Source organism: Hemitrygon akajei, chromosome 2 (genome assembly GCF_048418815.1).
Source record: "Hemitrygon akajei chromosome 2, sHemAka1.3, whole genome shotgun sequence".
In the NCBI taxonomy this organism is placed as follows: Eukaryota; Metazoa; Chordata; class Chondrichthyes; order Myliobatiformes; family Dasyatidae; genus Hemitrygon; species Hemitrygon akajei.
The window spans coordinates 40,851,101-40,879,044 of NC_133125.1; the positions used below are offsets into that span (position 1 = coordinate 40,851,101).

Sequence of the window (27,944 nt, forward strand, 5' to 3'; positions counted from 1 at the left end):
CAGAGCAGCTCGTGAGACAACAGGGACGGCGAAGGATTTATCAGATTGCTGCAAAGTGTGAAATCACTGCGGGAAAATTCGCTGGTTGTTGCGTGGGCAGGGTCGGGGGTGTGTGGCGGGGTGACTGGAGAGGGGAAACAAACAGGTATTTGGAGACAGCAAAGGATGACACAGTTCGTGATCGTAAGATTGCCCAGCATTTACTCCTCATAGAAATCGGCGGATTTTGTGCACACAATCATACTGCATTTCCTATTTGCAAAGATCAATATTGTTAAGCTACTGTTGCAAAGGTGTAGTGCAAGGACACGAGCTCTTTGCGAAATACATCTCTGTATTGCCCGCATCTACTTGGAGAAAGAATGGTATGTTTTGTAATAAAGCAATTCTCTTTCAGACATGTGCTTTTATTAGAGACCATTTAAAAGCCAATGAGCTAAATGCGGGAATTCGATCACGTCTATGTGAATTCATGGAGCATTTCTGACTGATGCTGTAACTCAATATTTGCGCGTAACATTAGCAGCTTTAGCACTCTGATTGCCGGGTATCTAAAATGGAATATAGCGATGCCCCTGTTAGTCTGAAGTGCTGCAGTACAAATTTTAACACAGATATAAACATTAGTACGCGGCGCATACATTCACACGAAACACGCGCACAGACAGACACTGACACACTCACACACGTGCACGCGCGCACAGGTACACAATACTTATGTATTATAGTATACGCGCACATATATGCATCCGCGCAAATACTTTTAAGGGAAGTGCCGTTCAAATTAGGGGAAACCCAATGGAACCACGCGTTTCTTCGACCCTTCGACGATTCATTTTTATTACCACCCCAGCTGGCACCTGTGGATTGATTACTACAGGGACACGGTGATCGATTATCGTGTGAGTGAATTAACATGCTGCCCTGAATTATTTAATAGATGGTGTTTTGGTGATTGACAAGCTGAGGTGCAGGTAGCTAGGTGTCGTGTGTCGATGCTCCCGTAATTCCAGTGTGGACTAGAGCCGGGGGATTGGCTGCTCCTGCAGTAGTCTGGTGGGCGGGACGTTTCCAGCCTCATTGCCAACAATCTCACGTCCCGCACCTTTAACCGCTTCTCCGCGTCTTTACTTTTTTTTCCTCTCTTTTATAGTTTTCATTTTTAGCCGAAAAAACACCCGCTTCATCCCCTTTCGTGCGTCAGCCTCACGTCATGCTCAGCAGCTCTCCGAATTGGACGCTAAAAACCTAATAGTTTGGTGGGAAGGTGGAGGACTGGGGGGGGGGGGGTGGGGGGTGGTGAGAGCTTGAATTAAAGCCGCTCGCCGAGAGCCCACGGCAGCCGGAGGCAGTGAGTTGGTGGTGGCGCTGGGTGAGAGAGAGAGAGCGGGAGACAACTCCACTGCGGCAGGAGCGATGCTCCGGACCCTGGTGACTGCATCTCTCTCCCGGAGCCGCCAGTAGTGGCTGCAGATGCACTGGCAGTGGCATTTACAGCATTTGGACCGCCCCCTCTGGGACTAGATACACACAGAGAGACAGAGAGCTCTTTGACAGGGATTTACAAACTGGAGACATCGCTTCCATTTCGCTTATCTATATATGCGGTGGTTGGCAAAGTAGGCGAGCACAGTTTATAGAAATCTGTTTACGGATTATCCCCTTCTCCCAGAATAATAATAAAAGGAATAACCCGCTGCTAGAGGGTCGGGAGAGACACGGATTTGCACCAGCTTTATTTTCCTTTTTATTTTTGTTTGGGAAAACGTTTCCGATCTGGAGTGTGGGGGAGAGGCGAGGCGAGGATGGACTCCTCGTTGACGGGATGTTGGTGTCACGGGCTGAGGGAATCGCTGCTGTGCTTTCTGGGCATCCTGCTGGGATTTGGCAGCTTGGCGCTCGGCTGCCCTTCGTCCTGCAGATGCAGCGTCAGTAGGATCACCTGCACCGAGCCGGGCATCGTGGCTTTTCCAGCCCTGGCAACCGCAGCTGAGATGGAGAACATCACGGAAATGTGAGTACCGCCGACGGCAGGCTACCAGGGCACGGCTGAGGACAATTCACCCACAGATGTGGGCTCATGCTATGTGGACCATTGGGCTGGTTTTACACCGAATGCCATGCATGTCATCACAGTCGGAAACCTCTTTCGACCCAAATATTTCATTAGTTTCTCCGCGTCACGTCCTTAGTCTGAGAATCAGCGCAGGCGGAGGGAACCCCCTCCCCTTTAGTAATGTAACCCACAAATGAATCCACCCACTCCCCCAGTGAAGAGGATATCCTTTCCATTTAGATTAAAACATAAAAAGGGAAAGGGTGTTGTAGAAAAATTAATTTTCCTCTAAGAGTGAAATCTTTGGTGTGTCCAGACTATAGGTTTGAACAGCGGCAGTTGGGAATGTTTTTAATTTCGCTGGTTCTTTTCGGCCGGTACGAGTACGATGGACCGAATGGCATGTTTACATCTCTGTTATTGTCTAATTTATACGCTCATCTGGAGCTACAGATGTTCGGATAAATACCGGAGGCTGCGAGCCGAGGTCGTCGTCTCCTAATTTTAGTGTTCTCATTCTCGTTGGACTCGCATTAATACATTCAGTTAAATTTGTGAATTATCGACTATATTTACAGCTAATTAATTCTGACCTCTAAGCCAAAAACATTTAATACCAGAGCATTAAAGATGTACTCGGCGGGTTAGTACTCCTGTGTGCCTTGCGGTATGTGTATGGCCGCGGAGACCACCGGCTGGTGGGTTACTGCACTTTAAGTGGATATAGATTTTCGTATTACTTAATACTCACTGACTCAGATTGGACATGGTTCGTGAGTTTTCATATATCTTTCACAGCTCGCGTTTATCTTGCCGAATCCTCCCTTTAACTCGGCCAGTGCTTCTAGTTGCTAATCTGTAGGACTGAGATGGCAGTGTCCAAATTGCATTAATTACACACTTTAGAGATTTTCTCCTAAATATTGTCTGACATTGTACAAAAGGGAGAGAAATCGTTTCGACAGCCAAGTTGATTTTGGGGATTGCGTTCACAGCGAGTTGAACACTCGGCAGGTTGCTGAGTTTCGAACAACTTGTCTTTCGGTGGAGGGGCAGCCTTGTTTTTTTTTAAATTTTCATTGGCTTTTATTTATTCTCCCCAGCGAGGCCGCCATTCGTTATAATTTATAATTTTCAAAAATGCTCGTCGTTCATTCTAGGTAGATGTCCAACGTGTACAAAGTGTAACAGCATCTACGCAAACGATAAGCTCCCAGTCTCCAAAACGGGAGAGCATTTTGCCCACAACAGTATTATTAACTGCACGGGAGAGAAGACTGTTGCACCAGCTGCGGAAACTGGTCAAGTTAGTCTCTCGCAGAGCAGTCAGGCTTATTATTGTTACCCACCGCCCCCGGTCAATGGTCCCTATTCCCGCTGTCCTGAAGCCCCCTTTCCAAAGCTCTCTACCCCAAACAGCCTTCTCCTCCCCCAGTCTCTCCTTCACACCCTCCATCCACATTTAACCCCTCTCGCATTCTTTCGCGTCACCCCGTGTTACCTGTCCTAACCCCTCCCCCCCCCCCGTCTTTTCTCTGCCACGTCCCGGTTTCCCCACTATTTTCAATCCTAACATTCTCACTTCTTGGGACCAGTACTTTTACAATTAAAGCGGCACCAACTGTTAATCGGATTATTTCCTATTAAGCAATCATTAGCTCAGATGTAGCGCTTCGACGCCAAACGTCTCCATAGATGCTGCCTGCCCCCCGGTGTTTCTCCTTGGTAGGTAACCCACGCTCTGACATTGGCGCAGGCAACTCTCCCATGCAGGCGTTCCCACTCTGAAGCCTCTTGACGAGCTGCGGCGATCGGCGATCAGGGCAATAAACGTGCCTGTTTTAACAATTCTTTTTAATCCAGTGTTGGGCGGAGTTGAGGAACTATGGGTGACATTCCGGGGGCTGTTTTATTTGCAGCGCGGAAGAGCGAGGCGGATGCTGCAGTCCTTATGGAGATGGTTTACTAGTGGCAGTCACCCTGGCTGACCGGGAGCTCCCAGCGCGGAGCTAGGCGATGCTCCGCTGCGAATCCCCCTGCATTTCTGCATTCCAAATTGCAACGTGGGAAGAGCCGAGCTTATTGTTATTAAGTCTTTTCAGACAAAATGCATAACGTTGATGTACTATATTTATATGTTGATGCCTCTGTGAGGTGTATAATGCCAGGCTGTGGGCGCAAATCTGAGACTATTAGTATTTGGTGACGATAGATCCCAGAAATAGAGAGAAGCCGATGGCTTCTCATAATCATATTTAGCCTAATTTTACCGACTGGGATTCAGCATTCCTAACATTACTATTCCGTTCCCGCATCTCACTGGTGTCACTGGATCTATACCACAGGGACGGAGCAGATGAACAAACCATAGGCGAATAAATACAGCAAACGGGCACGTCGAATAAAACACCTTATTCGGGGCTGTCGGCTCATTCAAAGACAACATGTGACGTTAATGAAGTAGTCTCTACACCAAGATCCTTCGCTGAAGTTATTAAACAAAGTTTGACACCGAGTCACATTGGGGAATATCAGAGCATATGACCAAAATATTAGTGCTGGACCGCAGTGAGGGGGTGTCATAAAGGAGGAAAGAGAGATTGGGAGATTTAGGAGGAAAGAAAGATTGGAAGATTTAAGAAGGGATTTGCCTGAAGCCTAGGTTCTTGCTGGAGGAAGGTATTGATTGATGGTAATAGTAGAGTAGTGAACTATAGAGATATGAATGGAGGTCTGCACATGGAGTTTAGGGGATGGTAGCTACGGATTTAATGTTCTGTTTAATCAGGTCAGCAACGGGATGTCCAGGGGTACAAGTTAGAGCAGTAACCCAAGAAGCTGAATTGATAGAAGGCTGAAATTGGAAGTCAGCTGGAATGCTTTGGAACCATCTCCAGGGAGGGAGGGGCTGGACAAAGTACTCAGCAAGTTAGGAAGTAGTAAGCAGTTGACTGTAGATGATAATTTAAGGATGTGTGTAACTCCCAACACAGGGTTGAGAACAGTTTGTTTCAGTTTATGACAATTGCCAGGGGAAAGGATGGAGTTAGTAGCTAGTTTCAGAGTTTATGGCCAAAGGCAGTGGTGAGAATTAGTTCATCTGAAATCCCTGGGCAGCACTTTACCTTCCACATGGAGCAGATGAAATTAGAATGGAATGCATATCAAAATATTGCCTTCATATCTTAATTTTATGGACAAGCATTTATGCAAGTACTATTAACAATGAAGGACACTTCTAGAGATTGAGATGACATTTAAAGAGGTTTGCACTTGTACTCTTAGTCTGCAAATAATATTACTGCTCAATGTGGAGTAGGAATTAGTGTCACAGTAATTCAAAATTATACATGGTTCTTCTAAATGAGTGTCAGAGAGTGGGAAATCTTTGACCTACTGAGTTTATTCTCTCTATTGCCTAGTTTTACAACATGCTGAGAGTGAATCTGCTTGTCCCATTTAATCTGCAGAGGGAAGGTTAGCACTAACTGATTCCCAAAGGTAATCAAAAGGATTCCAGGATATTTATCCATCCTTAAAGCCTGACTATTCAATCTTGCTTGACATCCACCAACCAGCATTCCCTCTTCTCCTTTCTGGCAGTGCACTAATCAATGTACACTGTGGAGAATTTTATCAGTTAAATTACATGCAACTTCCAGTCCTGTTCCATTTAGTTCCTCTCTGAAAGAGCAGAATTTAATTGGAAAATCCAATTTTAAGGCCTCGAATCTTCAAGATATCAATGAAAAATTGTTTTGGACTCTCTATGAGGTGATGACGTAAATCATGTTTAAGCGAATCAACGTCCCACATTGGTATGTGATATTGTCATGTGGAAGATGGGGGGGTTTTGAATGTTCCTTATTTGCAAACAATTTTTTTTAATGGTGACTTGTTAATAATTTTAAATAATTAAGTTCTTAAAACATTGAAAATTAAAACTAAAGTTGCATGATGAGCAACCTACTGTGGGATCCCAATTCCATACCTAAAAAAAAAATGGACCCATGACCAAATTAGAAACAAATTAGACCAATAAAATGTTATTTTTACAGAATTCTCAAGACTGTCCATGCCCTTAGGTTTACAAATAAGCCAAATAGATTGTGCATAGCAAACTAAATAGAAATCAATACTATACTGGGTTATGATATCATGTTTAAAAATAGCCCATAACTTTGAAAATAATATCATAGTGTACTTAAAGTGCTGTTATAGTTAGTATTTGGGAGATGTAAATGCTGCACTGATTGATTGTGTCACATCTCAAGTAGGTGTTGAAACACTTCTGGTGGACCGAGAGTATTCTACTAAAATTACACAGTAATCAATGCTGCATGTGGTGTCCATGGTGAATGTCTCTTCAATGGAAAACAGAGTTTTCTTAGAAAAGGGCTGGCATTTAGCCAGTGGCGGAAAATGGATTGGTATTATTTGAAAGCTGGATGGTGAACAATAACAACCTTAATTTCCGAACTACTGATAAAATGGCCGAATAATTTCAATATATGTTCATCCAAATGTTTAAGTGAATCAATGCTTTATAACTGAATACATAGTAATTATTTCTCAGTTTACATTTGATTTTCCAGTACATACCAGACTTAATTTTTTTGTCTGAAGAAAACTGTCAAATATTTGTTTTATGTGTGCAGTATTAGATCAGTGAGGATTGAAGTTAAAATCAGTACTCTTTACATGTTCCAAGCCTGTCAAATTCCAGATTTTCTACAAATACCCAGTCTTAACATTGTAAGCATCAAGCAATCAAATAAAAATGTAAGTTTTATAAGGATTTTCCAAAAAAAATGTAGACCAGAATTTTGTGAAAATGCACCAAGTTCTCATGATCTAATTCTATGCTTTTTGGAATTTCTGTGCATGGTTTAAGCAGACAAAAATTCCATGATGCTGCTTTATTTGTTGTTTTAGCTGTTTGTGTGCTTGGGCATCTGGTTTTAAATTATTGAAAAGGTAATGGATGATGTTTTCTGGTTTAGGTTTCCTCAAGTCACTCTCTCTAGGGCACAGTGAGTTTATTTAGCCTTTCTCCAGCTCGGCTTTACAAACTGACAGGGGATAGACTAGCAGGGATAGGACATTTTGAAGGAATGAGTGCACTGTATAGAGAGAATCAAAAACGCTCATGAAATAAATCAGGAATGCAAAACAAAAAAGACTGTATTCTTGTGAGAAATAAATCTGGAGAGATTACATTATTGTGAGAAGATATTGGGAAAGATAATGACAGAAATAAACTCGGCAAAGAGGACAAGTGAAAAATGCAGTTAACAAACCATCTAATGGTTTCTATCAGCAGACATAAAAAACAGCATGGAGAATGATAGAAAGCAGAAACTGTACAGTGCAGGGAGAGACAAAGGAAGAAAAACTAGAGAAAGGAAAAGGCCAGAGACATATTTACATTCATTGAAAGTACGTTTATTTTCAAAGAAGCATGATATTGAAGATTATGAAACGTAAAAGATTTAACGTAAAAACTAGACCAAGCTTAAATTCTAGAGCAAGCCCTTAAGAGACTGCTTCAGAGAAGGCAATTTGTTAATAGATTATTCCAATTCAATTAATTTGTCTTCATTGACAGCTATACATTTACACTGAAGCTGCTCTAGTTGTTGTGGGATGCCCCATGTACAGATTTACGACCAGCTGACAAGTTTAATTCTTTGCTACAGAGAAAAAGATGGGGGAAGAATAAGAAACACTATTGGAAAGAAGCTGAGTGATTAAGAACTATCTGTTTGGATAGATTCAGATGTAGTAATGAAATTAATGAAATAAGGTAACAAGTGGGTCAGAAGTGGAGTAAGACTTCAAAATAATTATTTAAGTATTCACCATATGGAATGCAAATATCCAGGCAGGATATAAACATGAAAAAAAGCAAAAGTGAGAAAGGGGATTAATGAAGACGTCTAAATATTATTACTAGTATTATGAACTAATTGTCCCTAGCGTACTTCCTCAACTTTCATTAGATAAACAAGAAATACATTTGTAAACAACACACACAAAATGCTGAAGGAACTCAGCAGCCCAGGAAAAGAGCACAGTCAATGTTTAGGCTGAGACCCTTCATTAATACTGCGGTAAAATATTGTTTGTAAATGCTATGTCTTGAAGCTGCTTTATTTTAAACCTAACACAGTTAAATTATTTTCATGCAATTCTGCTATTACATCTTAAATAATAGCAATGACAACAAGGTGCAGAAAAGCTCAGAAAAGATCAAATCTACTGTCACCTAAATGGATAAGTTTCTTAAATAATCATAGTCCCTGAGTTTTGATTGATGCAATTTCCTATTTCATGGCAGTAAGTTATTGAAATGTAAAATATTGTACTAATCTTGTTACCTTCTAACTTGAAACATATGGAAGGAGCTGCTCCTTTAAAACATTTCATGACTAGTAAAATTACAGTGTTCCTAATTACAGGATATTTTATAATTCACTTGAGGCTATTCAAAAATTAACTACTCTAATAGATAATGTTATGAACATTGTTCTAATCTATCACTGTTACAAGTATGATAGGCAGGGACCATGTTCGGCCATTGTCACATTTCAATAAATAGAAGCTAGACACACATGCAGCTTATCTGACTGATTGTAGAGAGGGACACACTGCTCTTCCTGTGGTGAGACCTCTTAACAAGAGTTTACAATGAAGAACTTAAGTGAGAGTGAAGGAACTAGAAAGAAATTCCTTAAATGCCACTTGGGGATGCTAATTGAATCAAATTAGTGACAGTCTGGAAGTAAAGTATCAGGTTGCCTTTTGGAGGCAGAATGGAGGGGGTGGGGGATGTTGAGTGTTGTTGCTCGTTTACGATGGGGGTTATAGTCCAGTGATGAAAATAAGGAAACAAAGTGAGGTGAGAACACAAAAGGTTAGAAACTAACCAAAGCAGAAACATTTTGTGCATAGATACAGAATGAAGTCTAATCTGATTGCTCAGTATTTTCATAGTGGAGCTCATTGCCTGTGGTCTGCTGCCTCACTGGTAGACTGCATCTCAATATCACCAAGACCAAGGAGATGGTGGTGGACTTTAGGAGATCTAGGCCTCATATGGAGCCAGTGATCATTAATGGAGAATGTGTGGAGCAGGTTAAGACCTACAAGTATCTGGGAGTGCAGTTAGACGAGAAGCTAGACTGGACTGCCAACACAGATGCCTTGTGCAGGAAGGCACAGAGTCGAATGTACTTCCTTAGAAGGTTGGCGTCATTCAATGTTTGTAGTGAGATGCTGAAGATGTTCTATAGGTCAGTTGTGGAGAGCGCCCTCTTCTTTGTGGTGGCATGTTGGGGAGGCAGCATTAAGAAGAGGGACGCCTCACGTCTTAATAAGCTGGTAAGGAAGGCGGGCTCTGTCGTGGGCACAGAACTGGAGAGTATGACATCGGTAGCAGAGCGAAGGGCGCTGAGTAGGCTACGGTCAATCATGGAAAACCCTGAACATCCTCTGCATAGCACCATCCAGAGACAGAGAAGCAGCTTCAGCGGCAGGTTGCTATCGATGCAATGCTCCTCAGACAGGATGAAGAGATCATTACTCCCCAATGCCATTCGGCTTTACAATTCAACCGCCAGGGGAAAGATATGTTAAAGTGCCGGGGTTATGACTGAGCTTAAGTTACCATTCAATGTATTTTAGTAAACTATTTAAGAACTTTTCAAAAGCTATTTATTAATGCTTTTTTTGAGAGGGTGTTTTTAGATGCATATCATATTTATACTGAGTTAAGTATTGTATCTAATTAGTTTTTGATACAATAAGTGTATGGGACATTGGAAAAATGTTGAATTTCCCCATGGGGATGAATAAAGTATCTATCTATCTATCTACTAGAGCAGTTCTGACTGCACAAATTTCCTTAGTATAACCAGCTCTGAGCTGATCAGAATGTGGTGAATAATGTGGGAAAATATGAGGTCAATCACTTGGAAGGAAGAATGTAAAAGTAAATTATTATTTAAAATAGTATGTGACTACAACTGCAAAGAGATCTAGATGCCTTAGTGCATCAATTCCATTAAGCTAGCATGTGGGCACAGCATGTAATTGAGGGGGCCAATGGAATGTTGGCCTTTACTGCAAGAGGTCTAGAATATAAACATGTTGATGCACTTTGCAGGGCGTGGAATACTGGGAACAGTTTTGTTCTTTGTACAGTATTTAAGGAAGGATGTGTTGTCATTGGAGGCAGTGTAGAGAAAGTTCAGTTTGTTGCATACTGGGATGACTAGGTTAAGAAATACTTGGAGTTTAGAAGGATGAAGCATAATTTTATTGAAACATAATAGATTCTGAGGGTGATATGACAGGGTGAGTGTTGAGATTAATGCTTTGCTTTGAGGGGATACCCAGAATTCAGGGACAGAGCATTGGAATAAGAGATGACCTATTTCAGATGAAGATGAGGAGGAATTTCATCTGTTACAGTGTTGTGTACTTTTAGAGTCCTGATGATGGGTCTCGGTGTGCAATGTCGACTGTTTACTCTTTTCCATTGATGCTGCCTGACCTGCTGAGTTCCTCCAGTAGTTTGGATTTCCAGTATCTGCTGATTTTTATGAGTCTTTGGTGCTATGGAGGTGGGGTTGTTAAATGTGTTCAAGGTAGAGACTGGCAGACAGTTAAAGAACAAGGGAGTCAGGGGTTAAGGGAGAGAGCAGAAGGTGGTGTTGAGGTCAAGACTGGATCAGCTATGATGTTATTGAATAGTGGAGTAGGCTCCTGCTCCTGCTTCTTATGTTCTATGTATCAGTAGCACCCAGAGCCACTCAGAGTCAAGCTGGTCTATAGTTGCATTGCATAGAAACACCACAGAGATGTTTTCATTGTCAAGAAAATCTGTTAAAGTTGTTAAAGATTAAAATGTTTAAACTATTAAAGGCTTTAAAAAGCTACATTAAAAAGAAAGAAATATTGGTAAATTTAACTCAGTTAAGCCAATTACCTGGCACTCTCTTTTCTCCATTTCAGTTCTTTCTCCCCATTGAAGTAAAAGGTGTCCTTGTCTCTGCTGCAGGTCTAACTTGGTATAGGCACAACAGGCATGTTTCTAACCGTCACTGTGGAAGCTCTTGGTCTACTGCTGGGCTAGTCCAACATCAGAGCGCAAACAGAGCGACAGCAACAATAATTCACAGAGAAGTTTGGAACTTCTGTCTTTATGCATTGCCTACACAATAACTCTACACAATTGTGAATGCAAATGAAGGCTTTTCCAAATGGAACTGCTGGCTTTATTGTTGAAAATCCTGGCCAACAGTGCTCCTTTGAATCATTAACAGAGACATGGACCTTTTAGGCTGGAAAAATTTATAGTTTCTTATTTCTTGTAGATAATTTCATTCTGCTAATGATTAAAGCAGCTGTATTGAACACTGCACAGACAGAACTATGAGGAAGAATTTGTTTCTGGATTCTTCTAGTTCCACACCATATTATTATTTTAATTTACATTGCATGATTTTAATACTGCTTTAAAGTTGTTATTAAATTGCTGTGCACATTTTTGCCATTTCTTTCTTTTGCTTTAAGATTCCTTTCTGTTCTTGTCTTGTAAGGTTGTGAAATCAACAGTCTAACTTAATATCATTTTGTTATATCAAGGTAAGAAGCACCAAAATAGATAGTGGAGAGAACAATTATTTAAATAATTGTTAGTTACAGTATATCTTTAAGTGATATAGATAATTAGTGTTTGTAACTGTGCTACTAGTTGTTGTCAAGGTGAGGCTGGACTGCACTCATAAAAGATATAGTCATATTCTTCATCAGAAATCATTGGCATTATATACGACACAGAACTTACTGTAACAGACAATGTGACAAAGCTGATGTGTGAGTCAGGGCACAGCTCACCTCACGAATCAGTTGGCAGGTTCTGTTACTTCTTTGTCATGATGAGATTAGCTGAACAAAGTCACAGAATTTGTGGAATTTGCAACATGGAAGAGATCCACATAACAAGTAGTATGGGTTCAGTTAATGCAGAATCAATAATAACATGTAAGGAGATTAAAAGTGAATTTATTTCCATTTTACAGACAAGATTAAAAATTAATGGGTAATCAGCTGGAGGACTTAGCTATCAAGTATGCTTTTATTAGCATACTACGTATTTTATTTAAATATCTACAAATGTGGGAATTGGGCTCATATAAACGAAGGGTCTCGGCCCGAAACGTCGACAGTGCTTCTCCTCATAGATGCTGCCTGGCCTGCTGTGTTCCACCAGCATTTTGTGTGTGTTGTTATAACATGAAATCAAGGTTATTTAGGGGGAGGTGAGAAAAATATATCTCAACATGCTGATGGATTCCCCAGTGCTCCGATTCTTTGAGGAAGTGACGCATGTCAGTCAATATGACAATAAGGTGAAGAAAATGTGAATCCAATGGCTTGTTTGATATCATGATTATCCTGCTTTAACTAACTTGAAAGTTGTAGCATTACTGGCATCTGTCATTTGGAAGTTCTTAGGTCCTATAATTTCAGATATGTAAAATGATTGAGAACTGTGACAGCAAAATGTTACTCAGGGGATAAACTTTTGGAAATATCCACATTCCAGATTACAACGGTTTTTGGGTGCCAATTATATGACTTAGTGAGTATCAAAAATTAATTATCTGCATTACAGTCAAAGCATTAAGATTGAAATTTAATTATTCCAAGTAATAACTTTTAAGCAGAAGTAGTCATGAAAATCAGAAGTATTATACTTTGATTTTGCTAACTGGCTACATAAGTTCTTGTTAGCTCTAGCAATATAATTGTTGATACTTTTGACTTGCAAACTGGCCCAGCACATCCCTAGACCAAATTGGTTGTTAACAGAAATGACACATTTCACTGTCTGTTTTGATGTACATGTGATAAATAAGTCTGAGGCTGAATCTGCAAATTGAGGTGCAAAGTGGTTAGATTGAGGAATTTGAGCATATATCGAAAAGTTCAGATAACATCTGAGAGGAATATTACATTCATCTGAACTGGGATTGCTGTTTAATCAGTCTCTATTTTTCCTTGTTATCTCTCTGAAGGAGTTGATTGAAGTGGGTTGAAGTTCTGCTACTCAGCAACAAGTATACACTTTATATTAGTGACCTTCCTTTATTTCTGGAGAAGGGGTGCCCCTCACGTGCTTTTATTTCCTTCTCTGGTCTGGTCCAGTCCTATCCTCATTAACCTTCCAAACTGACCCTCCACCAATGTCAGCTCAATCCAAACGTTTCCCACACAGCCAGTGCCAAGATATCTACCTCACCATTTCTCTTCGGCTTGCTGGCTGATAATGGCTTCTCCTGCCTCAGTCTCTTAAATTTAGTTTTCATTGAGAGCCTCCCATTGACTTCTGTGACCTTCTCAACCTATAACTGGTGTTTCTTTAATTTTGTTATGTTGCATTTTCCCTGCATGTCCATTCTTCACCACACCAGCCATGTCATCTCCAGCATTTGTCCACCTTTGGCAGTCATGAGCCGCCCAAGACTTGTGTGTCTCAGAGAGAAACTGCTTTGGAGTTTTCTTTCAGATTCTTCTCTCAGTAAGCTCTGTTCAATCTTCCCTTTACTTTGCTAAATTCCTATTTTCCCTGGTTATACCGCATGTCTTTGGATGCTTTTTTACATGAAATATGCCTTAATGCGAATTGTTATTGGTCGACACTGAACAGTCCCGTTGTAAATGAATTACTACAGGAAGCTTCTTTAATTGGAGTGATGGGGGTTGTGAGGAGGATGTGCGGAGTCTGGAAGTTGATATCATCCAGTTGATTTTTCACTCTCAAGTTCAGAGACGGTGAAGCCACTTAAGTAGCTTTTAATTCTTTCATAGTCAAGATCTGATAACTCAACATAGATTGTGAATTAAACTAAAAGTCTCTTAGTTTAGATGGCTAAATGGCAAAGGAGGCAGTGCCCTTGGTTACTCAGTGAACTTAAAAGCACGATGAGTTATTTTTGAATGCCATTTCATCTCATATCGTGCAACCTCCCAACATCACTTAAAAAAAGAAATTGAATTTGAGCACTCCTTGCATCTGAATGAATTTACCCGTAAACAGAATTGAAGATTGACTTGGAAATTTAATGGCCCGTACTCAGCTAAAATTTCACAGACTGGGGCTTGAATATTTACAGTCAAATTATTTGGTAATTTCCAACTGCAGGTTCAAGTTTGTTACTTCAGCTTACTATCTTTTGTAAGTGAATTTTTGTTTTATCATTACAGATAACTGTCAAAACTAACAACTTGTTCTTGTTAACCAAATGACCTGCTGAAATCATAGAATACATCAATCAGAACAGAGACCAGAGAAGACCACAGCACAGTACAGGCCCTTCAGCCCACAATGTTGTGCTGACCTTATAACCTACTCTTAGACTAATCTAATGATACGCCTTCCACATAGCCATTTTTTTTATCATCCATGTGTGTATCTGGGAGTTTGTTAAATGTCCCTGATATATTGCCCTCTACCACCACCCCGGCAAGGCATTCCATGCACCCACCACTCTCTGTAAAATACCTGTCTCTGATATCCCCTTTATACTTTCCTTGAACCGACTTAAAATTATGCCCCTCGTAATAGCCATTTCAGCCCTGGGAAAAAGTCTCTGGCTATCCATTCATTCTATATCATCTTGAACATCTCTATAAAGTCACCTCTGATCCTCCTTTATTCAAAAGAAAAAAAGCCCTGGCTCACTGAACCTATCCTCATAAGACATGCCCTCTAATCCAGGAAGCATCAAGGCAAATCTCCTCTGCTCCGATTAGAAAGTGATGTAAAATAGTGTACTCATCAGTCATCCAGTTGTACAGAGGACTGAGGAACAGCGATGTAGATTGTTGTGTAGTTAGTATTTTAATAATCTGATACACACACACACACACACACACACACACACACACACACACATTATATATATATTGGTTGATTAAGAATGCTTGTTTGTTTAAATATTTCATTATAGGTTATATGTAAAAATATGTTATTTGCATACAGCATCACGCTGCAACATGATATGTATGCACTTCGCTAGAGTAAAGACAAAGTCAGACCTGTATTCCTAGACTCTCACGTCTTCCTTTGAATTAGTTTAATGTTTTGAAGATACAATGCATAACAGAGATGTAGATGTACAGTAGATGTACTGATAAATACATTGGTAGATAAAACCTAACTTACACTGTGCTAACAGAGCTGAAGAGCAGGTGTGAATTGACATTGATTGAAGAATGAAGACACTATCATCTAAAACAGATTCATAGGGAATTAAGATGCAAATGATATTGCAACAATTGCATTGCCACCAAGTAATTTAATCATCATGCGGGCCTGATGGATCATAGCAAAGCTGTGTTAAATCCTGGAGAAGTATCAAATCACTTACACCACAAGGAGTACATATCCACTTGGTGATGGGATTAACGCTGATTTAAACGATGTTCAGGGAGCCCTGCAGATTTGTTTTTGATGCAGATGTATGACACCAGAGTAAGTATGGCACAGCACTATAGAGAAACATATCAGGAATGCAGCTGCAACATAAATATAGCAACAAAAATTCTAAGCTACATGATATGACAGATATGTCAGTAAACTTTAAATCAATTAAACTCCCAAAGCTCCATATTGCATATATACTGTGGATCCCAGTTAAGTGGGCCATCAGTTAAATCGGGGAAACTGCTTATTTGGACAAATCTTGAAGAACAAAAACAAATTTAGAAAATAGTAAGGATTCCCTTCATTCATTTGGGACACTAGGCCACTTAATGTGACAAGAGACTCTTGCCAAAGTTTCTAACTAGCGTCAGCTACATGCATTTGTGTGACCATTAGGCACTACATGGGCGAACAGTTTTTAAATATTCGGTCTCGGCCCGAAACGTCAACATCGCTTCTCTCTATAGATGCTGCCTAGCCTGCTGTGTTCTACCAGCATTTTGTGTGTGTTTTTGTTTAAATATTCTTTGTTGTTTACGTAATGCAATGTGGGTACGTGAATGCCATACGTCCTCGTACCACCAAATCATATGTGTGCATCTTGCTTAAAGTAACAATGAAATTAGGACACCCATTCCCTATTCCATGTTTTTTAAAATTTTGATTAGTTTTCTGTTTGGAGTTACAAAACATAAGGGTGGCAACGAGGTATTTTTAAAATGAACCTGAGACAACTAGCTACCTGGTGAAGTGCAGCATGACATTTGAGTTTTAAAAAAAAGCACCAGTGAGACATTTAAGTGAAAACTAAAGTTTCTTCAGAAGGAAGAGAGAGAACACAGTCAAATTTAAAAACTGCTCCAAATGGACAAATTCACGGGTTCATAAGAGTGAGTAATAAATGATAATAATTTTAAATAAAAAATGCAGAAATACTGGCTACATCAGAAAGATAGATGCATTCGATTGCATAAAGGATAATTGGATATTGTATACTGAGCGAATTGAGTAGTATTTTACATTAAATGGGAAAGTCCATGAGAAGCAAGTGCTAGTTTTGCTGAGTGCATTGGATTTAAAGGCATGCAGTTTGCTTAGAGGTTTAACTGCTTCATCCAAACCAGCCAAAATGAGCCTTGCTGATATCCTGAAAGTAATGCAGGACCATTTTGAAACAAAACTACTGATGATTGCATAATAATTTAGGTTTCATAAGTGGAATCAGAAGAAAGGAGAGCCCAATTCAGCATATGTGGCTGAAGTGAAGAAATTGTCTGAGCTTTGTCTGTACAATATTGGGATTAATTATTCACTGACAGATCTTTAGTTTGTGGAATCTCACAAAGAAGCATTGAAAAACAGCTAACTGAAGCACAACTTAAATTTAAAAAAGCAGTTGAAATAGCTATATCAATAGAAACAGCAGACAGAGATGCAATTGAGTTGCAATCAGGAATGTAAGTGAGCGTGTTTAGATTACAACATCTAACCAGAAACCAGCCTGGCCAAACAAATTGTGTTCATGTTGCAACAGAGGCACACATATACCAGACCAATGCATCTTACAGAAAATGCAACAAGATGGGATGCATACAAAGGGCATGTCAGGTAGACAAATAAATGGACTGAACAGGGAAGAGAAAAAGACAAAAACTCAAGTTGCAATTTCAAAGAAAAATCATTAATCTGCATGCTGTTGATGGGAAATTGGATAAGGATGAAAATGACACAATAAGGATGAGTAGCCTTGAGATTTACAATGTGAAAGTGAGCATGTGACAAGTAACATGGCTTATACCAGAAGTTAATGACAAATTAATTAAAATGGAATTGGACACTGGCTTGGTTGTTTCAGTCATTCCACAAAATGAGTTTGAATGGCATTTCAAAGATAGTGAACTGAAGCCAGATATCCAACTATGAGCTTATATTGGAGAAAAGATAGCTCCCGTGGTAATGGCATTCATAACAATGAAATGCAACAACTAACAAGCCACATTTTGCTTCCATGTGGTATAAAGAGGAGGGCCAGCATTATGGGTGCATGATTGGCTGAGACATCTACAACTTGGTTGGAGATCCATCCACAACTTACATGTCACATCCCCTGTAATAGAGTCATTTGAAAGCAAGTTAAGAAAAGTAGTGGATGATTCCACAGCAATGTTCAAGGATGGCATGGAAAAACTCAAATGCATCAAGGGCAAAGTAAAGTGAATGCAAATGCTACACTCAAGTTTTACAAAGTCCATCTGGTTCCTTATACCATCCGCGATGAAACAGCCAGTGAGCTAGATCACATGGAGGCTGAAGGAATACTTTCCAAGGTTGGGTGGAGCACAAGAAGAGTGGGTCCACCAGGATCTATGGTGATTTTAAGCTTACCATCAACCCAGTACTGAAATTTGATCAGTATCCTCTTCCCAGGACAGATATTGCAATCCTTTCTAGAGGAAAACACTTCAACAAAGTGGACTTAGCTGAGGCCTATCTACAGATGAAGATGGAAGAAGAGCCCAAGTGATTCTCACCATAAACACTCATGAAGGGCTTTATCACAAAAAAGACTTATTTTTGGAGTAGCATCTGCACCTGCACTCTAGCAGAAAGCTATGGACCAGGTGCTGCCAGGCTCTTCAGGCACTCAGTGTTGCCTGAATGACAAGGAACATCTCCAAAATCTCAAGACAGTGTTAAAAAGATTAGAAGATTATGGCTCAGAGCACAACACAACAAGTGTGACGCACAAAGGTTACATAAGTGTGCTGAGAAAACTTAAGCAGTGGTGGATGCACCAAGGCCAAAGGATGCATCACAGTTCTGGTACTTTTTAGGATTTGTCAATCACTATAACAGGTTCCTGCTGGAACTGGCCACTGTGCTCCACCCCTTGAACTCATTGCCACAGATCAGGAAGAAATGGCAATGAAGAAAGCAGTATAAATTGGCTTTCCAAAAGGTAAAGGAAATGGTGGCATCAGACACTGTACTCATAGACATAATTGTCCATATTGTCTGGTGAAGCTTGCCTGTGATGCCTCCCCTTATGGTATTGGTGCAGCATGCCATATGTTATAAATGGTGAAAGTGATCACCCCATAGCCTTTGCATCACATTCCCTTTCTGCCGCAGAGAAAAAATATGCTCAAATTGACAGAGAGGCTTTGGGTGTAAGACATTTCAACCACTACTTGTATGGGAGAGAGTTAATCTTCATTAATGATCAGCAACCACTAGTGTTCATTTGCAATTCACAGAAGGGTGTTCCACAAACAGCAGCAGCATAAGTGCAGAGATGGGCTCTGGATCCAATTGCAAGATTGGATTCAAGAAACACTGATGGAGCATCTTAGAGAAAGGGGAAGGAAGGTGGCCAGAGCTGTCAGAAGCACTTCTTGCCATCCCAGAGTCAACTCCTACAATCACCATGGAGGAGGCCCCAGAACCTGAGATTGTTTCACAGCCACAAGTCTCACCTGCCAAGTAGAGTGACCCCCACCTTGTCTGGAAAGATGTTATCCCACAAGAGTAAGAAAACCTCCACAGTGATTAAACCTTTAGGCCTGAATGGGACAATTTAAAAATTTATTAAGCTGTGGATGTCCGTATGGTAGTTGTGTTATACAGTATATTGTGTATATAGTTGAGATGCATTCTATATTGAGTTGGAGTTTGGAGCTAAGCAGGAAGAAATGTTATGTATTTAATATTTCAGTAATATTTGAGTAATCTTGTATACATGTCAGTTGAATAAGCATTCTTTTTAATTTAAATAATTCATTATTGTAATATGTACAAAACACATGAATGACATAAGTCTTCATGCCACCATGTCATGTGCATGTCTTGCTTAAAGTAAACACAAAAACTAAGACACATTCCTGGCTCTATGTTTTTTTATTTCAATTAGTTTTATGCTTTGGAGTTATAAAACATAATAGAAAACATTGCATGAGGGCAGTCCATTATCTATAAAGGTGTCTGTGCTGAATTTTCTTCATTTACAGCCAATGAAAAAAACATGGCCGAGTACCATTCCCAGCATGAATCCCTCTGTTGATAACTATTAGGAAATTGAGTTTCATAGTGCTGTAATAGTTCTTTTAGTGTACTAACTTGTTCTGCATTTTGCTTAAACATGTAATTTGTGACTCAGTTAAGCGTTAGTTTGTCTTCTTCATACGGTTTTAACTATTTCCATAAAATTTCAGCTAATTGGGGCAGCCACTTAATTGGGCCAAAAATGCACTGGTCCCAATGTGTCCCAGTTGACCAGAATCTGCTGTACTGTTTTTTAAGTGAAGCTTTACCTAAAGAGTTAAAATACTAGTCTGAAAATGTTGTGAACAGTGACTGGGCTGCTGGAAGAACTGGGCTTAGGCAGCGTCTGCCTTCCTGCTTTCTCCCAGCCACCTACCATCTGCAGTGCCAAAGAGAGTTGCGATAAAAATCCCACTGAGACTCTACACTGCATAGCAAATGAGGTTCAAACTACATCAGTGTCAGATGACATGGCACAGGAATGCCATGTTCAACTGTTTGTGAAGTTTTCAGTCATTTCCAGGCGGGTGACAAGCGAACTACTTGAGGGGGAATTTCTTCACTCACAGGATAGTACAGACGCGGAACAGGCTGCCTGTGGAAGTGGGAGATGTGGGCTCAAGTTCAGCATTTGCAAGAAGTTTGGATTGGTACACGGATGTGAGGTATGGAGGGTTATAGTCCAGGTTGAGATGGATGGGACTAGGTAGGAAACCAGGCAGGCACACACTATTTGGGCTGAAGGGCCTGTTTCTGTGCTGTAGTGCTCCATAGCCCAATAACTCAGGTAATAGTTTATTTTTTTTTTTGGTCATTTTGCAATGAAGTCAACCAAATATGTAGTTTATATTTCCATTTAAAAATATATTTGGGATTACGTGAACATTAGGAAAAATATCTGATGAAAATCATCTTGAGTAGCATCTTCTGTCTAATGCCTTCTATAATGTCATTCATCATTATATTTTAGTATTAACAATGCCTCCATAGTTAAGTTTCAATGTTGTTATAATTCATACGAATTTTTCACAAATATAGAGAGAACTCAGATTCTCATAGGTTGAAAACTGGCAAAAGAAAATCCAGGTGCAAAACTTAGCCCCCATTAAGTTATATAGCCCAAAAATAGTGTATAATAATAATAATAATAATAATAATAATAATAATGTATGACATATTCAACTGATAGTTCAATTTCCTGCCACTGTTTAAGGAGTTTGTATGTTCTCCTCGTGACCACGTGATTTTCCTCCAGGGGCTCCGGTTTCCTCCCACACTCCAAAGATGTACTGGTTGGTAGGTTAATTGGTCACTGTAAATTGTCCAATGATTAGGCTAGGGTTAAACAGGGAAATTGCTGGGCAGTGTGGCTCAGAGGGCCGGAATGGTCTATTCTGCGCTGTACCTCAATAAACAGATAAATAAATCTGCACTAAATCTTTACTCAATACAGTATTAAGGTTCCGTCAAAGGGTTTCGGCCCATAATGTCGACTGTACCCTTTTTTCCATAGATGCTGCCGGGCCTGCTGGGTTCCTCCGGCATTTTGTGTGTGTTCCTTGGATTTCCAGCATCTCTGCATCTTTTCTTGTCTGCTTTAAATCTTTGTGTGTTAGAACATTGTAGAGTGTGTGTCGCGAATGTCTCCGTGTTTCTCACCTAGTGTATTTATCCTCTGCCACTTCTTTGCCAATCCATACAATTTGTTCTAATGCTTTGGAATTCAATCATCCTACATTTGTTTGTCACATGATCAGTAAATGTAATTATAATTAAAAATAATCGATATTTTAACATGAAAGTTTTTCCGTGTAAATGTACCACTGGCTTGAATTTTGGAACAAAATGAACAGTGTTAGCACAACAGAATGAAGTTCCATGCTGTATTTCACCGTAAACCAGCTTTGCACATTTCTAAATAAGATGCAGATGTCCTTGGTTGCACATTATGCACGGAGAAAGGTTTCCAGTCCCCTGGAGGTTCCTCAGCTCTTCTTGAGTATGTCCAGAATTTCTGGCATGTTTGCCACCTGTGCTACAGCGGTTGATCAAGAGAACTCTTGAAAATTTCTGGCAGGGTCATTTTATCTGGAAGTAGGAATTTAATGTGAGTCTTTCAGCAGTGAGCATATCACAGAGCAACTTTGTTCAGCAGTTTGGAGTAGCAAGCATGAAATTGATGTTGTTATCCTCCCATCAACTGGGATCCCCAATTTAAGTAACTTTATAATAATAAGTCGTATATCTTTCAGAGAGGTACAAGCTATACTGAAATTATATCTAGAAATAATTTTTTCTATTGATTTATGTTATGACTCTTGATACATGGAATACCTGCTGGTCATTTGCAAGATATTGTACAGTCATCTCATTCGCACACGTCCCATTTATCTTGATATTGCTGTCTGTTGTATGCAGTAGTGTAGGCAGCAGAGGGTGGGGACTTTAACTTTCTGTTTTCTATCAGTGCTTCAACCTTCTGATTTTGACTTTTGTTCTACAAGACTTTTTTTTGCTACAGAAGCTTGAACTTTGCACAGCAATAATCAAAACATTTTCAACATTCACTATCATTATGAACAGCAAAACTGATAGCAGGATCAGCTAGATTTCTGGCCTGCTGGAAGTCGGCAACTGCCCATTAAGAATTTTGCTGCAATCCAGTGCTCAGTTTAATGTGCTAAGCAAGGAAATGGAATTTTAAGATTTTGCCTAATACAATCAGAATCAGGTTTATTATCATCGGACAACACACACAAAATGTTGGTGGAACGCAGCAGGTCAGGCAGCATCTATAGGGAGAAGCGCTGTTGACGTTTCGGTCCGAGACCCTTCATCAGGACTAACTGAAAGAAAAGATAGTAAGAGATTTGAAAGTAGGAGGGGGAGGGGAAATTGTGAAATGATAGGAGAAGACCGGAGGGGTTGGGGTGAAGCTGAGAGCTGGAAAGGTGATTGGCAAAAGGGATACAGAGCTAGAGAAGGGAAAGGATCATGGGACGGGAGGCCTAGGGAGAAAGAAAGGGGGAGGGGAGCACCAGAGGGAGATGGAGAACAGGAAGAGTGATGGGCAGAGAGAAAAGAAAAGGAGAGGGAAAAAAGCTAAATATATCAGGGATGGGGTAAGAAGGGGAAGAGGGGCATTAGCGGAAGTTAGAGAAGTCAATGTTCATGCCATCAGGTTGGTGCTCCCCTCCCCCTTTCTTTCTCCCTAGGCCTCCCGTCCCATGATCCTTTCCCTTCTCTAGCTCTGTATCCCATTTGCCAATCACCTTTCCGGCTCTCAGCTTCACCCCACCCCCTCCGATCTTCTCCTATCATTTTGCACTTTCTCCTCCTCCTCCTACTTTCAAATCTCTTAGTATCTTTCCTTTCAGTTAGTCCTGATGAAGGGTCTCAGCCCGAAACGTCGACAGTGCTTCTCCCTATAGATGCTGCCTGGCCTGCTGTGTTCCACCAGCATTTTGTGTGTGTTGCTTGAACTTCCAGCATCTGCAGATTTCCTCATGTTTGCCTCATTATCACTGACATGTGTCATGAAATTTGTTAACTTAGCAGCAGCAGTTCAATGCAATACATAATAATATAGAAATAATAAATAAATAAATAAATTGCTGTAGGAAATATATGTATATTGACTAGATTAAAATAGAGCAAAAATGGAAATAATATATATTAAATATAGAGTGAGGTAGTGTTCATGGGTTCAGTGTCCATTTAGGAATCGTATGGCAGTGGGGAAGAAGCTGTTCCTGAATCGCTGAGTGTGTGCCTTCAGGCTTCTGTGCCTCCTACCTGACAGTAACAATAAGAAGAGGGCATGCCGTGGGTGATGGGAGTCCTGAATAATGGACGTCACTTTTTTGAGGCACCACTTCTTGAAAATGTCTTGGATACTAGGAAGGATGGACCCAAGTTGGAGCTGACTACTTTTACAATTTTCTGTAGCTTCTTTCGGTCCTGTGCAGTAGCCCACACCCCTGCCCCCATACAAGACAGTGATGCAGCCTGTCAGAATGCTCCCTGTGGTATATCTATAGAAGTGTTTGTTAGAATGAGGAGGTATTCTTTAGAATATGGAAGGTTTTACTTCTGGGGAGCCTTGGGAACCACGATCTTGCACAGCACAGCTCGATGGATACAATTAAATATTCCCGCTTCAACAAGATACAGCTGAGAATCAAAACTACAAGATATGTACTTACTAGAAACTTTTATGCCCAGTTTTAGGAAGCACCATGTGTATTCTCCTTTGATTTTAATGGAATTGCAGAGAGAGACACAGTAATAATTTTCAACTTTGTAAGATTATTAGATGACATATTAGTTTAAAATGCTCTTTTAAATCCTGCCATTTTTAATGTATTTCCATTGACTTATTAACCAGCTTTAACATGGAACTGTACAGCACAATGCAGGGCCTTTTAACCTACTTCAAGATCAATCTAACACTTGCCTCGATTTTTCTTTAATCCATGTGCCTATCTAAGACTCCCTTAAATGTGTTTAATATATCTGCCTATAGCATGCACCGCCACTCTCTGTGTACAAGAAATATACTTCTAGCATCCCTTACAATACTTTCTTCCAATCATCTTAAAATTATTCTCTCTCATGTTAACCATTTCCACCTAGGGAAAAAGGCTGTAGTTGTCCACTCTATCAAAGCTTCTTATCATCCTATACACACTATCGTCACCTCTCAAAAAGGTAAAACTCTAGCTCTTTCAAACTTTTCTCTTAAGATGTGCTGTCCAATCCAGGCAGCATCCTGGTAAATTTCCTCTGCACCCTTTCTAACTCTTCCTACAAGTTGACCAGAACTGAACATGATACCCCATGTGTGGTCTAACCAAGGCTTTATAGAGCTGCAACACGGCTCATAAACTCAATCCCCCAACAAATGAAGGCCAGCACAGTATACCCCTTCTTAACCCGAAGATCCCTCTGTTCCTTTACACTGCTAAAAATGTTGTACTCTGCTTTCAAGTTTGACTTTCCAAAGTATATTACTTGACACTTTCTGGATTGAACTCCATCCTGTCAATGGCCTGTTGTAACCTACGACAATCTTCTACACTAACCGCAATACCAACCTTCATGTCATCTGCTAATTTACTAACTTACCCATCCACTCCTGCATCCAAGTCATTTATAAAAATCTTGAAGAGCAGTGGTCACAGTACAGATCCTTGCAAGATCCTACTGGCCATCAGCCTCCAGATAGGATGCACTCCATATACTACCACCACGGTCTTCGGTGGGCCAGCCAATTCTGAATCCATGCAGACAAGTTTCCTTGTATCCCATGTCCCCTAACTTCCTGTAGGGACCTACCATGAGGAACCTTGTCAAACCAAAATCCACGCATACCACATCCACTGCTCTACCTTCTTCAATTTGTTTTGTCACTTCCTCGTAGAATTCAATCAGACTCATGAGGAACGGCCTGCCCCTCACAAAGCCAAGCTGACTAACCCCAATCAGCCTATGCTTCACTAAATGCTGTAAACCTTGTCTCTAAGAATTCTCACCAATAGTTTGCCCACCACTGGTGTCAAACACTACTGGTCTATAATTTCCAGGATTATTGCTATATTATCTTTCTTGAACAAAGGAACAACATTTGCCACCCTCCAGTCTTCTGGTACCCATGGTCCTTGGCCAGTGAGGATGCAAGGACCATCGCCAAAGGTGAAGCAATCTCTTCACTCAATTCCCATAGTAACCTGGGGTATATCCCTTCTGTCCCCAGGGAGTTAACTATCTTAATGTTCTTCAAAAGATCCAGCACAGTCTCTTTGTTAACTTCAGTGTGTTCCAGCAGATCAGACTATTGTATGCTTCTATGCTTCATGAGGACTCTTGGCCCGAAATGTTGACCATTAGATGCTGACCTGCTGACCATTAGATGCTTCTTCCAGCATTTTGTGTGTGTCACTCTCGATTTCCAGCATCTGCAGAATCTCTTGTATTTGTAATAAACATGCCAATGTTTGGGCCTCCAAATTGATGTGAAATTCCTGAACACCCAGCAACAAAATTATGTGCTGAATGAGTGAAGCATTTTGACAGAGTTGCTCCTCAAGTGTTGTTATGGCATCATCAAGTGAAAGCGAGGCTTTTTAAAATACTTAACCAGAGCCTTACACAGGTAGGGTTCTTGTTGAATGTTCTCTGAGTGTTTTATTTACACCCATCATACTTTACACAACAATAATTGTAATAAAAAGCTCACAACTGGATAAGCAATTTGTTATGCTAGTTGTAATGACAATGTGGATGTTGCTTGAAGTAAATGGTTTGTCTCCCATTCTTTATGCTATTATTCAGCTTACAGTCAGCAGGAATAAGCTTTCCTTTGGCCAATTATGTGAGTTAGGTGTATGATTGTGGAAATAAAAACTGGGGTAAGTTGTGTTAGGCAGCAGAATCAGTATCTTACAATTTACACATCCATCCAAATCCAAGGATAGCTTCTTTATTGTCAGACAGCGGAGTGGATCAAGGTTCATTACCAGGTACATTTTTGGCTAAATGTAACATATTTGAGATACCAACAACACTTTCCGGTGATCTGATATTGATTTAAGTTCTTGATACGTTATTCCAAATTTTGCAGTCGTAAGTCAGCAAAACTTTTAGTGTTTACTAAAGTCACTTCGTAGAGGCATATAATGATATAATACCCACACTTGTGCAATTTTAAGAAGAAATCCTGAATCTGCAGTTAGTGATACACTTTTCCTCCACTAGGTGCGCTGTAGCAGTTTTCATCTTGGCAAATGGACATGATCATTAACTTTTAATATGGCATTTTCTACTGAATTTGTTGTTGAATCAGGTGGAGCTGAATTCTTTAAGATATTATGACAATTTTTGCTGAATAATCTTTCTGGCACTGGAACACTAACTTGCTACGTGTGACACATCATTCATGCTATTTCATTTTTAAAGATTCCATAGATTTTGAATTATTTTGTTTGCGAAATATTAATTTCTATCATAATCTGTTATATTGTGGCGACCCACCTCCTAGCGCACTCGAACCGGCTCACAAAGCGGCGTGCGCCGGCATTGAGGCCGGTCCCAAAAAGGGCGCCAAGCCTGCTTCACCAGCAAGGGGAAAAGCCCGTGCGCGGGACGGGACTGTGAATACGTGCCCCCTATAGTATTCCCGCCTGGTGAGGGCAGGATCAGGAAGGCTTTAAAGTGAGGCCGCGAAGTTTGAATAAACCTCTTTTGCAACTGCAGCTTATCGACTCCGAGTCGTTTATTGTAGTGCTGCGTGTAGCCACACCGCTACAATATATGCCTCATATACGGTATCTATTTTATGTCTTCATTTTACTATAGCAACCTGCTGATTAAGTTAAATAACTTGAGTGTTTTTTATTTCCTATTTCAGTATTTCTACAATCTGATTGGATATTATAAATTCTCAATGCTTGGTGCCCAATTGCAAATCGATAAAGGACACTTTCACAGTGTGTACAATGTCAATTGGGAGTGCCATTCCTTCTTTGCTGACTTAAAGTCCAGACACATTGCTGCATCTCCCATCTCTTTAATATTCATATTTTTCAGTTGAATTTTTATTGAAAATGCTTCATACTTTGTCAGAGTATTTCCAAATAATTTTAATCCTGTAAATTGTATGCTGTGTATGCAGAGATTAAAAGCAGAGAACTTGGTCTATGACCAAGTTTCTAATGTCTGAAATGGTATTCTGTAAATATTAACGGTCTGATGAGAAAAGTCCGTGGCTGCTATTTTAATAGAAGGAATAATCTGCTTCATTTCTGTTTTGGGTAAAGGGGGTGAGTGCAAAAAGATAATTGAATGCTAATTCTGCCTGAGGACCAAAAGGTTTTCATTAATTTCAGTAGTGGCTATTGATAAATATTTATTGTGATTACTGTTACTGATGACTCATTACTGTTTCGTGCGGAGCTTCCAGGTGGTCATCAGCTTTATAACATTCAATAGAAGCTGAGCAGTGCTGGTAGTGTCCTTTTTGTGTAAGTTTTCCCCCTGAAGTAAATGGAGCTACAGAAATAATACTGAATCTAGTCCTGATATGTGACAAAAAAGGCCTTTTCATTTTTTTCGCTCTGTTTATTTATGAACTAGCTAATGCCAGAGGTTTTGAATGGAACCGTTGGCATTTAGTTGTCTCAATAACATTAAGCCCAGGAATTCTGGCACGTGCTGATAGATGAGAAGACCCCAGATTTTCTGACACATATGGAGCACTAAATCTGTCAGTTTGCTTTGTAACATAACTCCAACTTACTCAAGTTCCTCAGTATTCATTAGATCTGATGCAGAATCCTGGAGCTCATCAAT

General features: G+C 40.2%; 1 protein-coding gene across 2 annotated transcripts in view; it reads left to right on the forward strand.

Annotated features, from left to right (window-relative positions):
- Positions 1–1,299: 1,299 nt before the first annotated feature.
- The window catches only part of ntrk2a (neurotrophic tyrosine kinase, receptor, type 2a), a 240,500-nt gene continuing 213,855 nt past the window's right edge, over positions 1,300–27,944 (forward strand). For both annotated transcript variants that reach the window (XM_073070915.1, XM_073070924.1), the window contains exon 1: positions 1,300–2,014. In XM_073070915.1, the coding sequence (XP_072927016.1) occupies positions 1,806–2,014 (209 nt within the window). In that variant the 5' untranslated portion in view covers positions 1,300–1,805. The remainder of the gene's footprint in view (positions 2,015–27,944) is intronic.